The sequence below is a fragment of the Saimiri boliviensis genome, chromosome X (genome assembly GCF_048565385.1).
Source record: "Saimiri boliviensis isolate mSaiBol1 chromosome X, mSaiBol1.pri, whole genome shotgun sequence".
NCBI lineage: Eukaryota > Metazoa > Chordata > Mammalia > Primates > Cebidae > Saimiri > Saimiri boliviensis.
The window spans coordinates 127,556,030-127,579,067 of record NC_133470.1 but is presented as its reverse complement, the minus strand read 5'-3'; the positions used below and the strand labels follow the sequence as shown (position 1 = coordinate 127,579,067).

The window sequence follows — 23,038 nt, the reverse complement described above, 5'->3', positions numbered from 1 at the left end:
CAACAGCTCAAATAACCAAGAATGATGTCAAAATTTTCACGTAAAATTTCTAACATGTGATTTGTCTCATTGATTTGACAAATGTATTGTGGGATCACTCTGTAAGGCACCATGCTAAATACTATGGAAGAAGCAAATATAAATAAGATTTGGCCTGTACCCTCAGAGTTTCAGTCACAGGGTAAGTTAGTAGTACATTTAGTACTCCCATGGATCTAGTGGCTGTCTCTTCTTTAGATTACCAATGTTAGCAGATTTGACAACTGAATCATTATTAATAAATAATTAAAATTTAAATGTTATTTTCCATCACTCTAAATGGTCACAGATAATATGCTATGTGCCATCTGTATACATAAAAATCACAGATATGTATGTGCTTTGACTCTTTTTTTCTAGACCTTTTTGGAGGTTGCTGACAGTTCAGGCACGGTGTCAGTGATTATGTGGAATGCCCTGTGTCCTGAGTGGTTTAAAAGTTTGCGGGTTGGTTTAGTTCTTCTGCTTCAAGATTATTCTGTTAAAAAGAGTTATCCATTCAGAATACAGCCTGTCCCTGTGGATCCACAGATCAAACTAATTTCTACAATGGGTTAAGTATTCAACGAATTTGTTGTCTTACGGCTGTTTTATTTATATAAATTTGCAATATACCATATTAGGAAGAAGACCATAAAAATTACTGAAACTGTTAGAACCTAACGAACCTTTCAATTTCTTTGTTCATAAAATTTTCAAGCAATCACATAACCTAATAAATATATCCATTATTTCATTTATTAAGAAAAATCATCTGAGATATTTATTGTTGATTGAAGAATGAGCTCCACTTAGGTTGTATGTATTTTGTTTTCTTTTACTTTTGGTCACATAATACTAAGTTAATAATGAATATATTTTGCAGTTACTACTAGGTGCTATCTCAAAAGGACTTCTGTTAACTTTTGTATTGAAGTAATTTCAAACTTACATAAAAGTTGAAACAATGGTATAGAGAACTCCCATATACCCTTTACCCATATTCAACAATTACTAACATTTACCTTTGCTTTATCATTATATCTCCTTCTTCATATATATACATATATATATATACACACACACACACACCCATACACACACACACACACCCATACACACACACACACACACACATACATACACACGTATGTATATATATTCCCTGTGATCCAGTAAGAGAAAGTGGCAGCCATCATACATACCCCTTTAAGCCTAAACACTTCACTAGTATTTCAGTGTATATTTCCTAATAACAAGAGTATTCTATTACATAATCTGAATACAATTACCAAAATCAGGAAATTTAAAATTGATACAATACTAATATCTACCCCATAATCAGTATCTTGAAAGGGCTTTTCCTAATTAGTACTGATATCTTGACATCTCAAATACTTTTGAACCATTAAAATTAATATATTAAATAATTTTTTTAGAGATGAACATGATTTTTTTCATTTTCATTTTTAAGAATTATAGATTACATCGCTTAAGTTTAAATACTGCTTTTGGTTTATAATAGTTTTATTCTGAACCTGAATTTCTGTGTATTCTAAATTTCCCAGCTAATGCATTCAGCTTAATTACTTAGAGAATATTCAGATAAAGGTAGCAATTGTTCATTGTTTTCTTAAATATGTGTTTATTTGCAAAAACCTTATATGATTATGTATTAAAATCTTAGGCATTTTGTAGACATTGGTCAGATCTCCCTAGATGAAGAAGTTATTACCTAGATAGTCCGGTACACATAGTCTATTACCTCATTAGTTTTTGCTGTAGAAAGGTGAGGAACTAAACTGATAGAGATATTGTGACTTACTAAGAAAACACAATAAAAGTTGGCGAGAGGATGCTAATTTACAACACGATGCCTCTGCTATATAGCATTATAGGACCAGATTTTCACAATGGAAACTCTCTAAGGTATGAGAAACAATTTATTCTTTCAACTAAGTAACTGCAGATACAGAAATTATTTTTTAAATGATAGCGTTGGTAAGAATATATTTTAAATGCACATTTTGGTATTTAAAACAGCTTTACTTCTTATTAATGTTAGCGGCAGTCTCTATTTTCTCCCTCATATTTTTGATAAGTAACAGGACTTTGTCCTATTTTTCAGGAAGCAATAGACTATTTGTGTAAAGCACCAAGTGGTAAATATTTTGGCTTTCCAGGCCATATGGTCTCTGTTTCAACTTCTCAGCTCTGCCTTTGTAGACTGAAGGCAGCCATATGTATGTAAAGGAATGGCTATGGCAATATTCCAATAAACATTTATTTATAAAAACAGGCAGCCATCTGCAGCCTGTAGTTTGCCTAGCCTACATGTATCAGTAGATTGCAACTCTGGCTGTATATTGGAATCACTTGGGGAGCTTTAAAGAACCACTGGTGCCTCACCCTCAAATATTCTGATTTAATTACTCTGAGAATAAGACCAAGGCATTGCTATGGGTTTAAAACTCCTCAGCTGATCCCAAAGGTATAGCCAAGGTTGAGAACTACGGCTTTATGATCTTTAAAAATTACCTATATGAAACTAATGAGTTTTTTGTCCTAGCATTTTCTTCATTTTTAATTGGCAAATAATAATTAAACATATTTATAGGATCTAGTGTAACGTTTTGATCTATGTATATACATTGTAGAAAAACTCAATCAACATATCCATCACCTTACCAACTTACCACTTTTCTGTGATGAGAACACTAAAAATCTACTAGCAGTTTTGAAATAATAATACATTATTATTAATTGTAGTCACCATCCAAGGCAATAGATCTCTAAGACTTATCCCTCCAATTTGACTGAAATTGTACCCTTTGATCAATGTCTAGCTTTTCCGTATCACTGCCCACTTGCTTCCCCACCCCCCACCCCGCCTCTGGTAACCACCTTTCTACTTTCTGTTTCTATGGGATTGACTTTTTTAGATTCTTGGAGAACATTACACTAATCGAAATAAGCCAGACACAGAAAGACAAATACTGTAAAATCTAACTCATAAGTGGAATCTAAAAAGCTGATCCTATAGAAACAGAGTAGAAAGGTGACTATCTTATTTATTTATTTATTTATTTATTTATTTATTTATTTATTTATTTACTGAGACAGAGTCTTGCTCTATCACCCAACCTTGGAGTGCAGTGGTGCAATCTCGGCTCACTGCAACCTCCACCTCCTGGGTTCCAGCGATTCTCCTGCCTCAGCCTCTCAGGTGGCTGGGATTACAGGCACACACAACCACGCCCAGCTAATTTTTATATTTTTGGAAGAGACAGGGTTTCACCATGTTGGCCAGGCTGGACTCAGTCTCCTCACCTCAAGTGATCTACCTGCCTCAGCCTCTCAAAATGCTAGGATTACAGGTATGAGCCACCACACCTGGCCAGAACGTGATTAATTATCTTTTAATGAGAATAAAGGGCAGTTCTATAAATCATGTCAGGCACAGGAGATGCAAAAAAGTAAGTAGTATACAGTTCTACCCTTAAAAATTAGTCTAATGGGGTGACACCTATGTAAGATAAACAAACTATAGTAAAATGAAATACTAATGACAGTAAACCATATTAAAAATGTAATAATGTAAAAAAGTAATAATGTAAAAAAAGGAAAAGGAAATGAATAAAAATGTAATTAAAGAAAGAATGAACAGTGAGGTAGGAAAATGTGTTGCATGGGAGAAAGTGTTAAGCAAGGATTAGGAAAAAATACCAGTGTAGTTTAAATGGTCTGAGCATTATAAATGAGAAACAGTAGTGGGAGGAGAGTTGGTCAGTAAATGAATAAGGATTTGTGGTACCATCACTCCCTTTTAGGTGTTCATGTTGAAGGAAAACTACTGGGATCATTTATCTTGGTTTCTTTTTCATATTTCCACACATAGTTCCAAGTTAGAAGAACAAAGATGTAATTTTTCTTTTTGAGACAGAGACTCACCATGTTACCCAGGCTGGAGTACAGTGACATGATGTGATCTCAGCTCATTGCAAACTTCACCTTCCAGGTTCAAGTGATTCTCTTGCCTCAACCTCCCGATTAGCTGGGATTACAGGCGCCCACCACCACATGAGGCTAAATTTTGTATTTTTAGTAGAGACAGGGTTTTGCATATTGGCTGGGCTGGTCTTGAACTCCTTACCTCAAGTAATTCACCCGCCTGGGTCTCCCAAAGTGCTGGGATTACAGGTGTGAGCCGTCATGCCTGGCCAATGCAATTTTTTTAAAAGACTTAATAAATAGAAGCCTATAAAGACGAAAATTCTATTGCAAAAGAAAGGATATATTATTTGTTGGATATGTATGGCTTTGCGTATTGCTATTTTGTATATTCTTCTGTATATCTTTTACAAAATAGTTCCTAGCTGGCATACAAAAATAATATACCCTTTAAAATCTTGAGATTTTTAGATTGTATTATATAATGCATATTGATTGAGATGATAGCATCAGGTATTTTTGGTTTTGGCAGGCAGGGGCTATTTCTTTAATTAGGAACCCTAGCATTTTAGAGTTGGAAAGGAGCTTGAATGTAATTAAGTGCTACTATGACAATGAAAGTACTTTGGAATATGCAAACTATGGTGCAGAGTAATATCATGTAATACAAACTTTGCTTGCTTATATATGAATAGATTAAAACTCATAAAGGTAAAGTGAATATTTTTTTATCGCATGACTAGTAATAGGCAGAACTAAAAATCAAATGTCTTTATCCTGGTTTAAGCCTTGTTTGCTACACAGAAAGTTCTTAGAAAAATATAATGGACCAAGAATCAAAAAACCCAAATAATTTTATAACTATTAAAAGAATTGAATCAGCGGTTTAAAATTTTCCCACGAAGAAAATATCAGGCACACATTATGTTATAGAGAAATTCTACCAAATATTTAGGGAATATATCATTCAAAAACTATTCCAGAGAATAGTCTAAGAAAGCATATTCTCAAACTCATTTTTTGCTACCAATATACCCTTGTAATCAAAATCAAACAAGAATAGTATGAAAGAGAAAAATTATAAGTCAGTTTCAGCCTTGCATATAGAGATATCCTGAATGAAATATTGGCAAACTGCATCATGTGAAAAAATTCACATACTATGATGAGGTTGCATTTTTCCTCAGAAATGCAAAATTGATTTTACATATAAAAATCTGTGTCGTCCACCACTTTAACAAATTAGATAATGAGCATCCTAATAGATACACAAAAAGCTTGTGTTAAAATTTTGCAACCATTCGTTAATTTCAAAAAGAAAATAATAAGAGAAGGAAACTTCTTTAAACTAAGTAGGGGGCTGAGCATGGTGGCTCATGCCTGTAATGCCAGCACTTTGGGAGGCCAAGGTGGGAAGATCACTTGAGGCGAGGCATTTGAGACCAGCCTGTACAACATAGTGAGACCCTGTCTCTACAAATAAAAACTAAAAATTAGCCAGGTGTGGTGGCATGCACCTGTAGTTCTAGCTACTCAGGAGGCTGAGGAGAGAGGATTGCTTGAGCCCAGGAGGTTGAGGCTTCAATGAGCCGTGATTGCACACCACTGCATTCCAGCCTGGGTGACAGAGCAATACCGTCTCAAAAAACAAACAAACAAAAACTAATAATGGGTATTTACAAAATCAAAACCAAACAGCAAACACAATTCTTAATGGGGAAAAGTTAGAAACATTCCTTTACAAATGGGGAAAATGGATGCCTCCTATTATTACTATTTCTATTTAATGCTGTACTGGCTGTCTAGCCAGTGTGAGAAGACAAAATGTGTTAAAAGTATAAAGATTTTAAAGAAAAACGCAAAACTTTTTATTACTCTCAAATTAAATTTTCTATAGAGAAAATCCAAATAACACAAAGTATTAAAAATAATAGGATTTATTATCCTTACCAAACTAATGCAGGAACAGAAAACCAAATACCACGTTCTCACTTATAAGTAGGAGCTAAATGATGAGAACACAAAGAGGGGAAGAGCACACACTGTGACCTACTCAAAAGTGGAGTATGAGAGAAGGCAGAGAATCAGAAAAAACAACTATCAAGTACTAGGCTTAGTACCTGGGTAACAAAATAATCTGTACAACAAACCCTTGTGTCATGAGTTCACCTATATAACAAACCTGCACATCTACCCCTGAACCTAAAATAGTTTTAAAAATTAAAATTAAAAATAAGAAGATATTGGCAAAGCTACAAAAGAAGCCAACTGATTTTGTATATTCCAATAATAGAGAGTTAGAAATTATAATTTAAAAACATCATTGACATTGTCAACAGTAAGTATAAGATGTCTAGAAATAAATATAAGAGATGTGTAAGACCTGTGCAGAGATGAATATGACATGTTATTGGAAGACATTAAGAAAGCCTTAAATAAGTAGAAATAAAGAAACTGGGTAAAGACTGCATTTGCCACTACATAATCAATGAAGAATTAATGTCCAACATATAAACAACTCTTGCAAATAAATTTTTTAAAGACAAACAATTTAATAAAACAATGGCCAAAGACCCAGGAGTTTCACAGAAGAGAATTTATGTATGAACCGTAAGTATATGAAGTGTTGTTCAATATGATTAGTAATAAGGGAAGTCTAAAACAGGACCACAACAAATTGTTCTATCACTAGACTGACCAAAAGTACTAAATTTGGCCAGGTGCATGGTCTTACAGAGCCCCTGAGACTCAAGTGCTTTGGGAGGCTTATTCTAGAGGATACCTTGAGGCCAGGAGTGCAAGATCAGCCTGGGCAACGTAAGGAGACCCCTGAACCATCTCTACTCTACCAAAAATTAAAAATAAATAGCTGGGCATGATGGTTCTAGCTACTCAGTAGGCTAAAGCAGGAGGATTGCTTAAACCCAGGAGTTCAAGGCTGCAGTGAGCCATGATTGTGCCACTACACTCCAGCCTGGGCAACAGAGTGAGACCCTGTCTCTAAAAAATAAAATTAAAAGAAAGAAAAATTTGACAATACCAAGGTTTGGAGAGGATGTGTATCAGTGGGAATTTTTACACATTGCTGGTAGAAACACAAATAGGTTCATTACTTAAAATGATTAGGGATTATGCTATAGAGCTGAATATTTACATATCATATAATCCAGTGTTTCTACACCTACCTATAATACTTTAGAAAAACACTTGCCTATGTGCACAGAGAGACATATAAAACAATTTTTTAATTGCATTTTAGGTTTTGAGGTACATGTGAAGAACATGCAAGATTGTTGCATAGGTACACACATGGCAGTGTGGTTTGCTGCCTTCCTTCCCCTCACCTGTATCTGTCATTTTTTAACAACCTTATGTATAATAGTAAAAACCTGGAAATAATCTAGATGTCCATTAACACAATAATGGATAAATAAATTTTAGTTAATAAATCGTAGTATGTTAACACACTGGAATATTATTGTTGAAATAACAAAAAAACTGCTACATGCAGCTAGGTGGATGCATTTTATTATTATAATGTTGAGTGAAAAAATTAGTCATAAAATACTGAATGTAATTCACTCACATAAAGTTAGAAAACAAGGCCCAATAGGATTTTGTTTGGGCAAAAACGTGTAAGTAATAAAACCTTTTTAAGTTAAAGAAATGATAGAACACAAAGTTCTCAAAGTGTGGTTAAACCGTTTAAACTGTGGTTTAAACAGAGATAAGTGGATATGATAATAGAAGTAGAATAACGTTGATAATAGTCTAGTTCTTGAGTTTAGCGGTGGGTTCAAAATGTTCAGTCTACTATTTTGCTGTTTAATATATGCACATGTATATTATAGTATGTATTAAACAGCATTCTAAAGTACTATATTTGTTTTTCAGAAATCTGCCTGAATCTTCGAGATCCCCCAACAAATATAATTATTGTTCCAGAAAAGCAGGTGAAACCAGAATGGAGACTGCCGAAGTTAAATCACAGATTTACCACAAGGTAAAATAGTTTCTTGTAAAATGTCTTAAATACTAATCTTCAGTCTTGGTTACTGAAAAACAATGCATTATAATTTGCTGAAAATCTACCCAGAACTAGGCCATAGCAATTATGTAGATATACATTTTCAAAATAATAATTGTAGAATGCTTTTTCCCTGTTAAAAAATAAAGTATCAATTTAATTATTTTACCTTTTTAGGTCAGAGCTGGATAATATGCCAGAAAATTGTATCTGTGACGTTATTGGCCTTTTAGTTTTTGTAGGAAGGGTCCAGAGGTCAAAGAAGAAAGGTAAGCTTTTAAAATTGAAAATCATAAAAAGGATTTCAGTAAATAATTTGTGTTCATATGTATATAACAGTTGCCTTCATTTATTTTAATATTCTATTCATATAGAAAACCGTGAAGATTTTTGGTCATATCGCTGGATTCACATTGCTGACGGGACTTCAGAGCAACCATTTATAGTGGAACTGTTTTCGACATCGCAGCCAGAAATCTTTGAAAATATTTACCCAAGTATGCCATTTTTAAGAGTTTTATTTTATGCTTGGAAGTAGTAGAATTAACTTTTCAACTGACAGCACGTTTCAATCTTTTCTGTATTAATATCGTATTTAGTATTACAGACATTAACAACCATTGGTTGTCTATTCAGAATTAACTTGGGATTGAAACCAGTTTTTTCAGAAAACAGGTCCTCTTATTAATTCTCACTGAAAAAAATTCAGACATTAAAAAAAACTTAAGTTTCAGTAAGATTAAAACACAGGCAGTCAATTCCATTTGTTTCCATTTGGAAATTGATTAAGTAGATCCCATTAAAGACATCAAACACTTATATGGCATTAATTGGTAGATGATTGGTGGACTTGTAATTACATAATGACAATGGTAAGTATGATTCCAGTTGAATATTAAATTAATATTAAGTTGGTGGTGTTATTTATACTAGCTGATGAGTATTTTACTTTGGCTTACTTTTAGCATTGACTTTCTCCCCCTGCATTCATTCAGATATAAAATTATTTTTCCCATTAGTTTTATTTACTTGAAAATATTATAGGTTTGTCCTATTACATATTACATATAACAGGTTAGTCTTCAGATCTATTATGATAAGGAAAAATTATATTTAATACTTTTCAACAGTTTCAGTGAATATTTCCTTATTTAAATTTAGAACATAAAGCCATTTAGATATGGCATGACATTTTATTATTTTCCAAATGATTACATGAATAAACACTAATTGTTACCTGTGTTAAGTGCTTGGCCAACATTGAAGAAATTTTCAATATTTACTACATCCAATTTTTTTTTTTTTTTTTTTGAGGTGGAGTCTCATTCTGTCACCCAGGCTAGAATGCAGTGCCACAATCATGACTCACTGCAACCTCCACTTCCCAGGTTCAAGAGATTCTCCTGTCTCAGCCTCCTGAATAGCTGGGACTACAGGCACACACCACCATGCCTGGCTAATTTTTTTTATTTTTACTAGAAACAGGGTTTCACCATGTTGGCCAGGCTGGTCTCGAACTCCTGACCTCAGGTGATCTGCCCACCTCAGCCTTCCAAAGTGCTGGGATTACAGGCGTGAGCCACCGCACCCATCCTACATCTATTTTTTTTTTTTTTAAACTAGCAATAAGATAGTCATTGTAAAACACCAGAAGACCTAGATACCATATGTAGGGCTGTTCTGCTGGCCCTTTATTCTCTATACAAAATAGTATTACACAACTCTGCTTTGTTAGATTACACCCTAGGTTTGTAAGATTAAATTTTAAAAATATATCTGAATAGAACCAAACCTGACCCCAACTTTTGGGGGATGGAACAGAAAGAGAGTGTGGCCAAACCAAGGCACAGATTTCCAAGACAAGTGTACTATAAACTCTGATATAACTTCCTTTAGGGCATAAGTAATTGACAGTGATGACTTCTGGTGATAATCCCATTGCCTAAATTTAGGTGTGTTTTATTGCCAGGTTCCTTTTTGTTTGTTTGTAACTTCTTTAAACAACAAGCTAACAAGAATTTTGGATAAAGATTTCTCACAGAAACTTTGCCAAGTATATATATTCTATTTCTTGTGATAATGTGAAATGTATCCCTCTAAGAAAGGTATATATGGACCTTGGTGAGATTTATTCTACTATAATAGTTGACAGTGGTCACGATTTATTTTCATCTTTTGGCCAAGAGTGAAGAGAAAAAGTCATTAAATTAATGTTGAGTATTAAGGGGGCTTTGGGGATATGAAGAAGAACATGGCCAAGAGTCTTCTGGAATAATACCCAAATTCTTTGGTAGTAAGACTTTTTTTTTTTTTTTTCATAAGAAAAGTGAAGAACTAAGGGTGACTAATATTGTGTGTTTACTGTGTATCAGATGCTTATAGATATTTTCTCATTTTGTGCTCTCAATTACCTTTTAAGGAGTTCATGTTGTTATAAATTTTCAAGTCAGAAAGCAAAGATCCAGAGGGAATAAGTAATTTCCTGGATTTAGAATTAGAAGTTTATTTTTTTCTAAATTTATTTTATTGTTGTAAGAACACATAACATGAGATCTACTGGCTTAACATATTTTAGAGGTTTCTTTAATATTCCTATATTAACACCTTTAGCCATTAATACTCTTATGTTCGTAGTTTTTGAAATAAAGGAAAAATTAAGATCATTCTTAATATAAATTAAGATAATTCTTACCATTTGAACAGATTTTCTTTCTTTTCGTTGCTACAGAATAAAGAACTTAGTAAATCTGAGACACAGCAAATGAATTTATAGTTGTGCTCTGGAGAAATTTTTATTCTCAAATAAGAACTTCTTTGTGTGATTATAAGAATTTACATTTATTTCTTCATTTCCTAGTTTGTAAAACCATAAGTGTTTTGGCATATAATGAGTTTTAAAAATTTTAAATGTTGGATTAATGAAACTGTAATAACTAAATATCCTGTTAGATAAAAGCAATTGATAACATTTGAAAGTAGTTTAAATCTGAAGACTTTATACCCTCATTTTTAGATATTCTTTTTAGCCTATGAAGTTAGCAAGGTGAAAAGAAAATAAATCGATGATATAAGCCCTGTCATTGACCTTAAAGTATAATTAAGATAAATACATGAAAGCTAAAAATGCTTGCATAAGCAAATACAAATCAATAATGTATAGCTCTATCTGGTGGAAGGGGTTAGAGTAATTCAGAGTTTATTTGTTAGCTAGAGTTAATCAGTGAAAGTATCATGGAGAAACTAAGCTTTTTTTCTCTGCAGGAATTAACTATTCACACTTTGTGTACCCAGTTAAAATGACTTGCACTCTTTATCTGTGCAACAAGCAAATGACTTTAGTTAGGTGCAATTGTTGTACTTTCTGAAAAAAGGGGACTCTGACAAAAAGCAGACTAGTGTTAAGTCCTTGTTGCTCCTAGTGTGGTCACAGGACTGGCAGCACTAATAAATGCCTGGGAGATTATTAGAAAGGCGGAATCTCAGGCCCCACCCTAAACCTACTGAATCTGAATTTGCATTTTAACAATGGTACCACGTGATGTATTTGTTCATTAAAGTTTGAGAAGCGCTGTGTCAGAGCCTGATCTTGTTATGTTCTTTCTGAAATGCGAAAGTAATTTCATAAGTATTTTTATTTTCCAGTGGCTAATTTTGTGTGTACACAGTTGAAAGTTGTCAGAAATGACAATCAAGTACCTAAACTGCTTTACCTCACCACTACAAATGAGAGTGGAGTGTTTATTACTGGTGAGTAATTTCTTTGTGTATATTATTAAAAATATTTTCTCTCTTCCCAAGAATCCTCAGTACATACTAACTTTCACATGATAACATTCAACTACAAGACAGCTTTCTTTTGACTTCCTTTGTTACTATAAGAATGCTTTAGCAAATAATTTTTGGCCTATCAATTACATTGCCTATGGATTACTTACGATTGAGGCAATGATTTTGTGACTCAGTGGAAAATTGTATTTATATCTTTCAGTCAACTTTAATTCCTATTTGGCATAGAATGTAGATGGTCATAAATTGCTTGATAGACTGAAGACCTGCTTAGGTCTGGTATCAAAATATGGATTCTGTTAACAATATTTTAAAATTCTAAATGAAAACAAAAATGAGTGGTGAATTTCAGCCCCAAGATACTATGTTTTATTTATATAGCAAAAGAAGTTTCATTACTTGTCTGCAAGTATATTATTTTTTCTATTCCTTCCAATAATAGGATCAAAACATTAAAGGAAAAAGTTTCCAAATGAGAGAGTGAGGAAATAGTTTGGGATGAGATGTTTACCAGACTGTTACCATGTTGGTAATTAAGAAATTTGTTAAAATTTCTTAGGAAAGGTGTAACATACATCTTTGTCAATGCATATCTTATTTTATAACTACTATCAGGTGTGAATATGGCACTTTTAAGTATGTTTTAAGAACATAAATTTAAATGCTAAGCCATATTCATAGCAAGTTTCATTTATACATGATGCCATAATTTCAAGTTAATTCATAGTTTAAAATCAGTTATTTCAGGAGATGACAACCATTTGGATATTTAGAAAAATTCAAATGGTTAGTTTTTCTTCTTCCTGTGATTTTTGGCATCCTATAGCTAGCTACAGTTTAGTCCACTTAAACTTTAATACACTGTGTGTCTGATTTCCTTCTTAGGATGTATTTACTGTCTTTGGATAAGTATCTGCTACATAGTGAATAAGTGAATTTGACTGTTTTTTCTTGATGATAAAAGAATGATTGTTTTAATATTATACTGTTTTTACACAAAAATATTCATGCAGAGTGTTACAGTGACATTTTTATTTCTCATTTTTTTATGATTTACCCTTCCCACAAAAAGGTCATAGAGGCCAGCCGTATACATATGATGCCAAGGTGAAAAACTTCATTCAATGGATTAAAACAAAGTCTGATTCTGGGGAACAGAGGAATATGGTTATTGGTGGATATTACCCCTATCCTCCAGTGCCAGAGACATTTTCCAAGTATAGTAGTTCTATCAAAGGTACTAATGTAATTGTCAGTCCTTCCAAATATATTTGTAATTTATATGTATGGCATATGCTGTTTCAATTAGTCATCTTTATTCTTTTCTTTTATGGGAGTGGACCAAAGTTTAGCAACATTCACTGATAATAGCTTTGTCTTAATGCATATCTAAAACTACTTGTCACATATTTTCTATATAGTTTTCCCTATATTTCACGTGGTAGTCTAAAGATTAATATTTTGATTTTATCAGACTGGAAGAAAACAGACAACATAGAAGATGACTAATTGGAGATATAGGTTAAGTATTCCTAATCAAAAAATCCGAAATCTGAAATGTTTCAAAATCTGAAACTTTTTTATCTTGTGTTTTATTCAAAGTGACACTCAAAGAACTACTCATTGGAGGAGTTCAGATTTTGGAATTTTGCATTATGGAAGCTGAACTGATAAGTATAACACAAATATTCTTGTTTGTGACACTCAAAAAACTACTCAAGAACTACTCATTGGAACAGTTCAGATTTTGGAATTTTGCTTTAGGAAACCTAAACTGATAAGTATAATACAAATATTCCAAAATCCAAAGAAAATCATAAATCTGAAATCTTCTGGACCTATATATTTCAAACAAGGGATCTTCAGCCTATAAATATCTTAATGTCACTGAGATCACATCTGACCTTGGTGTAGATCTCAACTCCTATGATTATACACAGAAAGACCAAAGATATCTAAAAGAGACACTGGCTGATTTGGTATTCAGATACTGACAACTGTATTATGATACTCCTGTGAAATGATATATATTGATATATATTGTGTTTAACAAAATTGAGTGCCACCTTTAAATTAAAAGTGATGCCAAAATAAATGAGATGCTGAATTTGGAATTGAAGTGCTGATGAGAAACCTACTATTAATATAAAATTTAGTAGAACTAACATATGACAGTTTATCACAAGCATGTTCTTTTTAAAAAAGCTATGAGATAATTGCATGGTTTTGGAAAAAAAAAAAAAGAAACTTTAAAATGCCGACATCATCATCTAAATAACGGCATCCTCTTATACATCATAATGCTAGCAATATGTAATAGTGGTTGAAATAATTAAAATGTGTTTTTCTATGCAGTGGCTAGATAACACTTCATAGTTTGAAATATAACATGTAAATTGAATTTACTATGCAAAATTTATTTTGCAAATGAAAAGTTGGAAGCCTGTATTCAAATTTAACTGATAAATATATTTTGCCTATTCCACAAAATTGTATCAGAGAATGCCATGTATAAGCACAGTGTCTCATTAAGTTAATGTAATGAGTTTATAATTTTGTGTTGTGAAATTATATTGCCAATCGAATTCTTATTTTTATCATTTCAGTTCTTTAAAACTTACCATTTACTCTTTTGCAGTTCAGTCGCTCTTGACAGCTATGAGTGAAGTCAGGAAGGAGATTGAAGACTTGCAGTATAGGGAACAAAAGCGCATTGCAATTCAGGGGATAATTACTGCTATAAAGTATATCCCCCACAGCAGTGCGACTGAAAGTGCCTCAGCATCAGATACACTTCGGGTACGGTGCCAGAGAATTAATAGTATTTTTCTAAAAGAACTGTGATCATGATTACAATTGGTACCTTTTACATTTTGTTGAGAACTCACGTGTATTGACTCTTAATGTAAGCCTAAGAGAGAACATTAGGTTGGTGCAAAAGGAATTGCGGGTTTTGCCTCTAAAAATAATGGCAAAAACTGAAATTCCTTTTGTATCAACCTGATATTTTTACTTTTTTGTTTGTTTTTTAGGGTTTTCTTTTTTGTATTTTTTTTTTTTTTTTGGTATCATTTATTTGGGGGCAGACTAGGCCAATAATGATTATAACCTCTGACATTTCCCAAGGTCTTCAAACTGTTTTTGCATTCTGTGTAATTTGAGGCTATCATGGGTGTTCTAAATTTCCAGGTGGTATCTATGACTATGTTAATTTCCTCCCTTTTGTCCAGGCCAGTACTATAGGAAAACTTCCATGGGAAGTTTTCTCTACATCTGGCACAGTAGTCTTACCCAAGTTCTATAACTTCTAGAATAAATGGTTTAGTATTATAGAAGTCGCCAGTTCTGGAATCTAGGCACAATCAAGACGAGTTAATTTCTCCCATTAGTTTATCTTTATAAACACTATGTCTAGGATTATTAATATTTATATGGAAATATGTGTTTAATCCAGCTTTCAGATAGTAGTATAAGAAGGACTTTTATCTTCCTTTTAACAAAGAATTTAATATCAGATGGGTTAGATTTAATCATTTGTATAAAAGCACTCTTATGATTTTAAAATTTTTGCCAGAACTCTTCATTATTAAAAATAAATAAACTAAAATGATAGTCTTTTATGAGGTGAGTAATTTTTGTGAATTAGTGTAAAATGTTTTCTCTAAATTATTGGTTTTAGAATGCTAACAGACCCTCGACGTCTCAAGCAGCTAGAGTAGAAAATCAAGAAAGAAATGCTAAACGGCAACACGATGATGAGCCAATGAGTTCGCAGTGTTTCCAAACTACATCTACAAATTTGAGTCTGAGCAATAAAATAAGAGTTCTTCAAGGCCCACATACTAATCCGTAAGTCATTTATACTAAGTAGATGTAAAATATATATTTTTTTCTTTTGGTTTATCTCTGTCTACCCTGTATAATAAGCATGTATCATAGAAGGTGTATTAATTTGTTAGGGCTCCCATAACAAAATACCACAATTGAGTGGCTTAAACACGGAAATTTGTTGTCTCAAAGTTCTGGAGGATAGAGTTCAAGATCAAGGTGTCAACAGCGTTGGTTCCCTCAGGGCTGAGGAGAGTAATCTGTTCAATGCCTCTCTCATAGCTTCTTACTCTGCTGGCAATCTTTGGATTCCTTGACTTGTAAAAGCATTACCTCTGACTTAATGTTCACATGGAGTTCTCTATGTATAGTGTCTGTGTTCAAATTTTACCATTTCTGTAAGGACACCAGTCATACTGGATTTGGGGGCCACCCTAATCCAGTATGACCTCATCTTTACCAATTACATCTGCTATGATCCTGTTTTCAAATAAGATCATATTCAGAAGTCCTGAGGGTTAGGACTTCATCATTTTCTTTATCCATTCACCTGTTGATGGACTCTTAGGTTGCTTCTGAATCATAGCTATTGTAAAAGCTGCTGCAACAAACATGAAATGCAGCTATCTCTTTGACATACTGATTTTCTTTCTTTTGGGTATATACCAAGCAGGGGGATTGCTGGATTATATGGTAGCTCTATTTTTGATGTTTTTAGAAACCTCCACACTATTCTCCATAGTGAATGTACTAATTTACATTCCCACCAACAGTATATAGGGTTTTCCCTTTCTCCACATTCTTGTCAGCATTTGTTATTGCCTGACTTTTGGATTTAAGCCATTTTTAGTGAGGTTAGATGATATCTTATTGTAGTTTTGATTTGCATTTCTCTGATGATCAGTGATGTTGAGTGCCTTTTCATATGCCTATTTGCCATTTGTATGTCTTTTTTGGAGAAATATCTATTAGAGAAATGTCATTCTCATACAAATGTTGAATCTTTTCCCCAGTTTTTTTTTTTAATCAAATTATTAGATTTTTTTCCTTTACAGCTTTGTTTGACCTCCTTGCATGTTCTGGTTATTAATCCCTTGTCAGATAAGAAATTTGCAAATATTTTCTCCCATTTTGTGGGTTGATCTCTTCACTTTGATTCATTTGCCATGCATTTACTAAATTTTAAATTTGTGTCAGAGAGAATAAAAATATTTTAATCTTCAATTAATATTCACTAACATTAAATGCTCCCTTTAATGGAATAATTCTTAAAAAAATTTTAAATCTATTGCAGCATTTGAGTTATATATGGATATTTTTCACAGTTATTAGTGTATTTTAATGCATTATTCAACAAACTTAACTTGTATGTTTTCTAAATTTATTGAATTAGAATAAATTCTGAATAGAATCAATTAATATGTTTTTCATTTGAGGCTCTTTTTATAATGATTGGCTATACTCTTCTTATCCTTTATAGAGTTGCTGTACCTCAACCAGGAACTTCTGTACAAGCAAAGGGAATTAAACCAGGCATGCCAACCATTTTCAACCGTATGTTGCTGTTTATTATTATTATTACTATTATTATTATTTATAAAAACTTTATGAAACATTATTGTATACAGATTACTATTTATTACTAAGCACAAGTAATACATGCTTAGAATGTATGCTTTACATATAGTAATATTAGCTTAGGTCACTGTCAAAAGTGTACTGATCAATTGGGTATCATCCTAAAAATGAAAGTAATTATAAACAAATTTATACTTATCAATTTGTTTCTTTAGTAATAGCATATCTCTTCTCAAATGTACTATTTTTAATAGAAGAATAAGTAGGAAGTTTAACTTTTAATTGACAACAAATATGGATATCTCTTAAAAGTAAATTCTATCTCTTTTCTTTGCTATTGGGTTGACTGGTTTGAACTTTGGCCTCATTTCTGAAGTGATTTTGTAACACAAATTTTTTCTGGTGGATTGTCCTTACAGTGGTCTGGTTTAAATCAGATCTTATCAGGTATTTTCTCTCTGGAGTAGACTTTTTAGCACTTTATCTCTTTGCTTTGTTTTTGGTGTTGATTTGTTTTCCCTGTTGTTTTGTTTTCATCCTCTACCTAGACAAAAGTGATACTGTCATTTTATTGCATAATGCCGTGTTAAATTTGATGTCTCAATGAACCTTTCCAAAGTATTTAAATATGATTTTTGTTGACTGTTACATGATATAAAATTGGGGCATTGTAAACATGTCCATTCTAAACATTTTAATTCTTTTTAAAAACATAATACCCATCTGTGCTCACCTATTAGATTTATGTGGGTTAGCTAATAATATGTTTTTATTCGTTTCTCATGTCATATTCTAAACAGATTATTCCTTACAAGTCTGAATACTTTGTCCAAAAGTTTCAGTGAGTGCTTTAGACGATTTCAGTAAAAAAATGTAGTCTTGGGACTTCTAGAGAAAAAGATTATTATTCCCAGCTAAGCATAATTTAAAATAAATAAAAAAAAAAAAAGTTCCGCAGACAATGGATCTTATCTGGACTCTAAATTTTAAAAGTGAAGGAGAAAACCATAATTGTTTCTGGGTTTTGTGATTCTCTGCTTAATATCCAAGAAAGCTTTATATTCTTCACCTTGTCAGCTTGGTGATTAAGCTTTATAAAGATTTTTATATTAGCATCTGCTAAGATTATCCCCTCTGTTTTACCTGCAGGAGATAACATGGTGCTTATCACTATTATATAATTATAGTACAAGCCATTTATTGAGCATTTATGTGTCAGGCACTGTGCTGAACTTTATGTCCACATTTTATCCCACAGGGAGTGGTTGTTTAAAATTAATCTCATCTTTTCCTTACTATTCCATGCTGTTTTGTAAAAAGCTTTTGTTTAACTGTTAGTTAATCGCTCACTTGCTAACTAAAATTGAAAGATAGAGTTGATTGAGTCTTAGGCTAGAGAAAGAAAGAAATCCAAGAATAGCCTGACAGACCAGTAGCAAAAGGAAGAATTGCCTTCTGGTAAACCTAGTCAATTGAAAACTCGCAAAAGAAAAACATTATAAGTATATAATCAAGTTCAAAGCAAGAATGAAAAATCACCAAGTGCCAGAAACAAAAAAGAAATTTAAATTTAATAGTGAGTAGGAGCCAAAATTAAAAGTGTTCATGGGCATTTCAGAACTACATAGAAGCCTTAATTTTCATGGGCTGAGGTATAATAACCACATGGTAAGGAGAGTCCAGACCGCAATCCTCCTACTTGTGGAGTAGTAGAACTAATGTAAAGTTGGAAGGTTGTGGAAAGCCAGAAAAATTGTAACCATCAGTATGAAGAAGTATCAAAGAGCTTCCTGTGTCTCCTGGGCAATGGATAAGAAAAAGTCATCTGAGAGAAAGTGGAATCCCAGACCTGTGCAGCATGGAAGTGTAGTTGCAGTTCACATGACTAAAACGGTGAGGCTGCTGAACTAAGGAGTAAACACTATTATCTGGTCCCAAATCAGTGAAATCAAGACCCCAAGGTCTAGATAAAGGCAGCTGTGAAACTTCCTGAAAGGGAGGTTTCTTGTAACCTAAGATGCTTGGGATTCCCTTGGAAAACGATGTCTACAGAAAATGGATTCATGGTTAAAAATTACTAACTTCCAAAGGAAATGAGCTACTACCGTAAGGCAATGTGATTAGATGTAACTCATGGAAGAATTTATACCCCAGAAACTAGAAACAATAGCCCAATCAGAAAGAGGCTTTTAAGCATATGGTTTTTATTTTTATAAATTTTTGTATAGAGATAGGATCTCACTATGTTTCCCAGGTTGATCTCAAACTCCTGGCCTCATCTGATCCTCCAGCCCTAGCCTTCCAAAGCACTGGGAATACAGGTGTGAGCCACCACACCCAGCTCTAAAATAAACATGTTTAAAAAGTTAAAGGAATAAATAAAAATCAGTAAGTCAGAAACAAATCAATATGAAGAAGGAACTGACATATGTGAAAAGGGTATCCACACACACTTATCAGTGGAGGATGAGCTGAAGAGTAGATAAACACATTGAAAAACTAATTTAGTGTATTTGGAGATACTGAGGAAATCACACAAGAGAGTGGTAAAGAGTTTAGAAAGGTAAAATAGAAGTTGAGAGACATAGTGGATAGGATGAGAAAGTCCAATTTATACCTAATAAAGTTTCGGGAGGACAGAACAGAGATCATTAAGAAGAAGCAGTATCTGAAGAGGGATTTTTTTTTTCAAAATTACATACATATATATATATATATGTGTGTGTGTGTGTGTATTATTAAATTGAAGGATCACAGTGAATTCTGAGTAGAATAAAAATAATCTCTATCTAGACAAACATATGATATGTGACAAAGATACAGACCATGGTAGTGAAGCTGCAGAGCATCAAAGATAAACATCCTTAAAAACTACCAAAGATAAAAGACAGATTTATCAACAACAACAAAAAAAAAAAAAAAAAAAAATAGATGGAAAATTTTCCCAACAACAATGAATGCTTTAGGTAGTGAAATAATGTCTTCAAAGTGTTGAGATAATCCCTAACCTGGAATTTTATGTCTACCTAAACAATCAAGCAAGAGTAAGGGTGAAATAAAGATATTTGCAGATAGAGACCAAAAGGGGTAGAACTTGTAGAGTTTCAATGAATGAATTACTGAAGAATTCTGAGAGATGGAAAATGAAACCAAAAGGATATATCAGAATGTAAGAAGCAATGGTAAGCAAATAAGTTGGTAACATATTGATAAATATTAATAAATATATGCAGTAGAAATTAATAACTATGGTAACAAATTATTTCATGGGATTTGAAACAAAGTAGAATGAAAATATAATTTAAAGTCAAATGGATAGATGACAATTAAGGCATTCTAAGATCATTGTATCTTTATGGAAAATAGTAGAGATTTATTTACTGCAGGCTTTGTAAATTTGAACATGTGAGTTAAAAATTTAAGATCAAGCTGAAAGAATAGGATAGAATGTATAACTTCTGAAGCAGTACAGAAAAGAAAGGGGGAAATCATGAAATTTTTTTCAGGGCAGTAATGGCAGAAAAAAGGGGAAAAAAGTAAAGAAAAAGCATGACAAATATATAAAACACAGGCTGAGCATGGTGGCTTATGTCTGTAATTCCTCTGTTTGTGGAGTCTGAGACAGGAGGATCACTTGAGGCCAGGAGTTCAAGACCAGCCTGGGCAACATAACGAGACTTCATCTCTATTTTTTTTTTTTAAGATAAAGCACAAAATAATATAGCTGAGATAATTCTGAATCATCAGCAATTTCAATAAATGTAAACATATTACATTTTCATATTTCAATCTTAAAAATTAATCCAGTTACATCCTACATATAAGAGACACACTTAAGCCTGGTGCAGTGTCATGCACCTATAGTCTCAGCTACTCAGGAAGATGAAGCAGGAGGATCATTTGACTCCAGGAGTTTCAGACTGTAGTGTGCTGTGATTGTGTCTATGAATAGCCACTGCACTTCAGCCTAGGCAACATAGTGAGAACCCATCTCAAAAAAATATATATTTTTTAAGAGAGAGACATACTTAAGCAAAATTATATGACAGGCTGAAAATAAAGGAATGGCAAAATATATACCTGATGTATACTAACCAAGAGAAAAGTGGTATAGCAATATTCTTGTGAAGTAAATAGGATTTAAGGTAAAAACTGTAAGTAAAGAGGGACTATATAGAATACATAGGATGATAAATGGACATTCCTCTAACACGATAATAACAATCATGAATGAATACAACATATAATACAATCTTAAAAAGGTAAATAACTTGGTAGATTTTAAAAGAGCAGTTGATGCACATATCAATCACGGTGCACTACTCTCAGAATAATAGAACAAAGAGACAAAAACATCATTAAATGCACACACATGCACACATGCTACTGAAAAGCAGGATAAAAGAAATTTTAAAAGAAGCCAGAGAAAAGAAAAAAAAAAAAAGACACATAAGTCACAAAGGAGCAAAGAGAAGCGTGACAGCAGATTTCACTTAAGAAAATGTATAATCATAGTGCACACTTGTAGTTCCAGCTACTTGGGAAGGTGAGGCTGGAGAATCACTTGAACTAGGGAGGTAGAGGTTACAATGAGCCCAAATCACACCACTGCACTCCAGCCTGGGTGACAGAGTAAGATTCTGTCTCAAAAAAACAAAAAACAAAAAAACAAAACAAAACAAACAAAACAAAACAAAACAAAACAAAACAAAAAAACCTGTAAACCTAGAATTCTATACACAGTGAATATAAGGCTATAAAAACAAAAGCTGAGATAATTCATCACCACAGTGAAAGATATTAAAGGAAGTTCTTCAACCAGAAAACATAACACCTGATAGAAATTTTGATCTAAATAAAGGAAGATAAAGCACTAGAAATAGTAAATATGTGGGTAAAATAAAATATATTTTCTTATTTTTCTTTTACATTGGAAATCATAAAAATTTATTGTGGAGTTTATAGTTTATGTAGAAATAAAGTGTTATAAAAAATAGCATGATGACTGGAGGGAATATGGAAATACACTTTTCTAAAATTCTTACACTGTATGCATGAAGTTGCATAACATCATTTGAAGGTTGATTATAGTAAATTAATGTTGTATATTATAGACTTTAGAGAAAACACTAAAAAAAATGTAGCTAGTCAATAGCAGGGTTTAATGAGATTGTTGTTTAACACATTCAATCCAAGAAAAGGCAGGAAAAGGTAAAAGTGATCTAAGGAATAGATGAGTCAAAGAGAAAGAACAGCAAAGTAGCAAATTTAAGCTCTTCCATGGTTAATTACAGGCATACCTCAGAGATATTGTGTGTTCAGTGCCAAACCATTAGAATAAAGTGGAAATTGCAATAGAGCAAATCACACAAATTGTTTTTTCAGTACATATAAAAGTTATATTTACATTCTAATAAGTAGGCAATATCATTGTGTCCAAAAATGTACATACCTTAATTTTAAAATATTGTATTGCTAATAAATGCTAACCATCATCTGAGCCTTCAGTGAGCAATAGTTTTTTGCTCCTGGAGGGTCTTGACTTATGTTGATGTCTGTGGCAGTTTCTTAAAATAAGAGAGCAATAAATTTTGCCACATCAGTTGACTTTTCCTTTCAGGAAAGACTTCTCTGTAGCATGTGATGCTGTTTGACAGCATTTTACCCACAGTAGAATTTCTTTCAAAATTGGGGTCACTCCTTTCAAACCTTGCCACTGCTTTACCTATTATAGTAAGTTTATGGAATGTTCTAAATCCTTTGTTTTCATTTTAACAATATTCATGACATCTTCATTAGGAATAGATTCAATCTCAAAAAACCACCTTTGTTCATCTGTAAGAAGCAACC

At 32.8% G+C, this 23,038-nt stretch overlaps 1 protein-coding gene across 1 annotated transcript in view; it reads left to right on the top strand.

Annotated features, from left to right (window-relative positions):
• Positions 1 to 23,038, top strand: part of RADX (RPA1 related single stranded DNA binding protein, X-linked) — a 58,313-nt gene that overhangs the window by 13,256 nt on the left and 22,019 nt on the right. Inside the window, exons 3-11 of the mRNA XM_003935888.3 lie at positions 400 to 592; positions 7,864 to 7,972; positions 8,174 to 8,265; positions 8,371 to 8,493; positions 11,639 to 11,743; positions 12,855 to 13,019; positions 14,421 to 14,581; positions 15,462 to 15,631; positions 17,091 to 17,164. Of these exons, the coding sequence (XP_003935937.1) occupies positions 400 to 592; positions 7,864 to 7,972; positions 8,174 to 8,265; positions 8,371 to 8,493; positions 11,639 to 11,743; positions 12,855 to 13,019; positions 14,421 to 14,581; positions 15,462 to 15,631; positions 17,091 to 17,164 (1,192 nt within the window). The remainder of the gene's footprint in view (positions 1 to 399; positions 593 to 7,863; positions 7,973 to 8,173; positions 8,266 to 8,370; positions 8,494 to 11,638; positions 11,744 to 12,854; positions 13,020 to 14,420; positions 14,582 to 15,461; positions 15,632 to 17,090; positions 17,165 to 23,038) is intronic.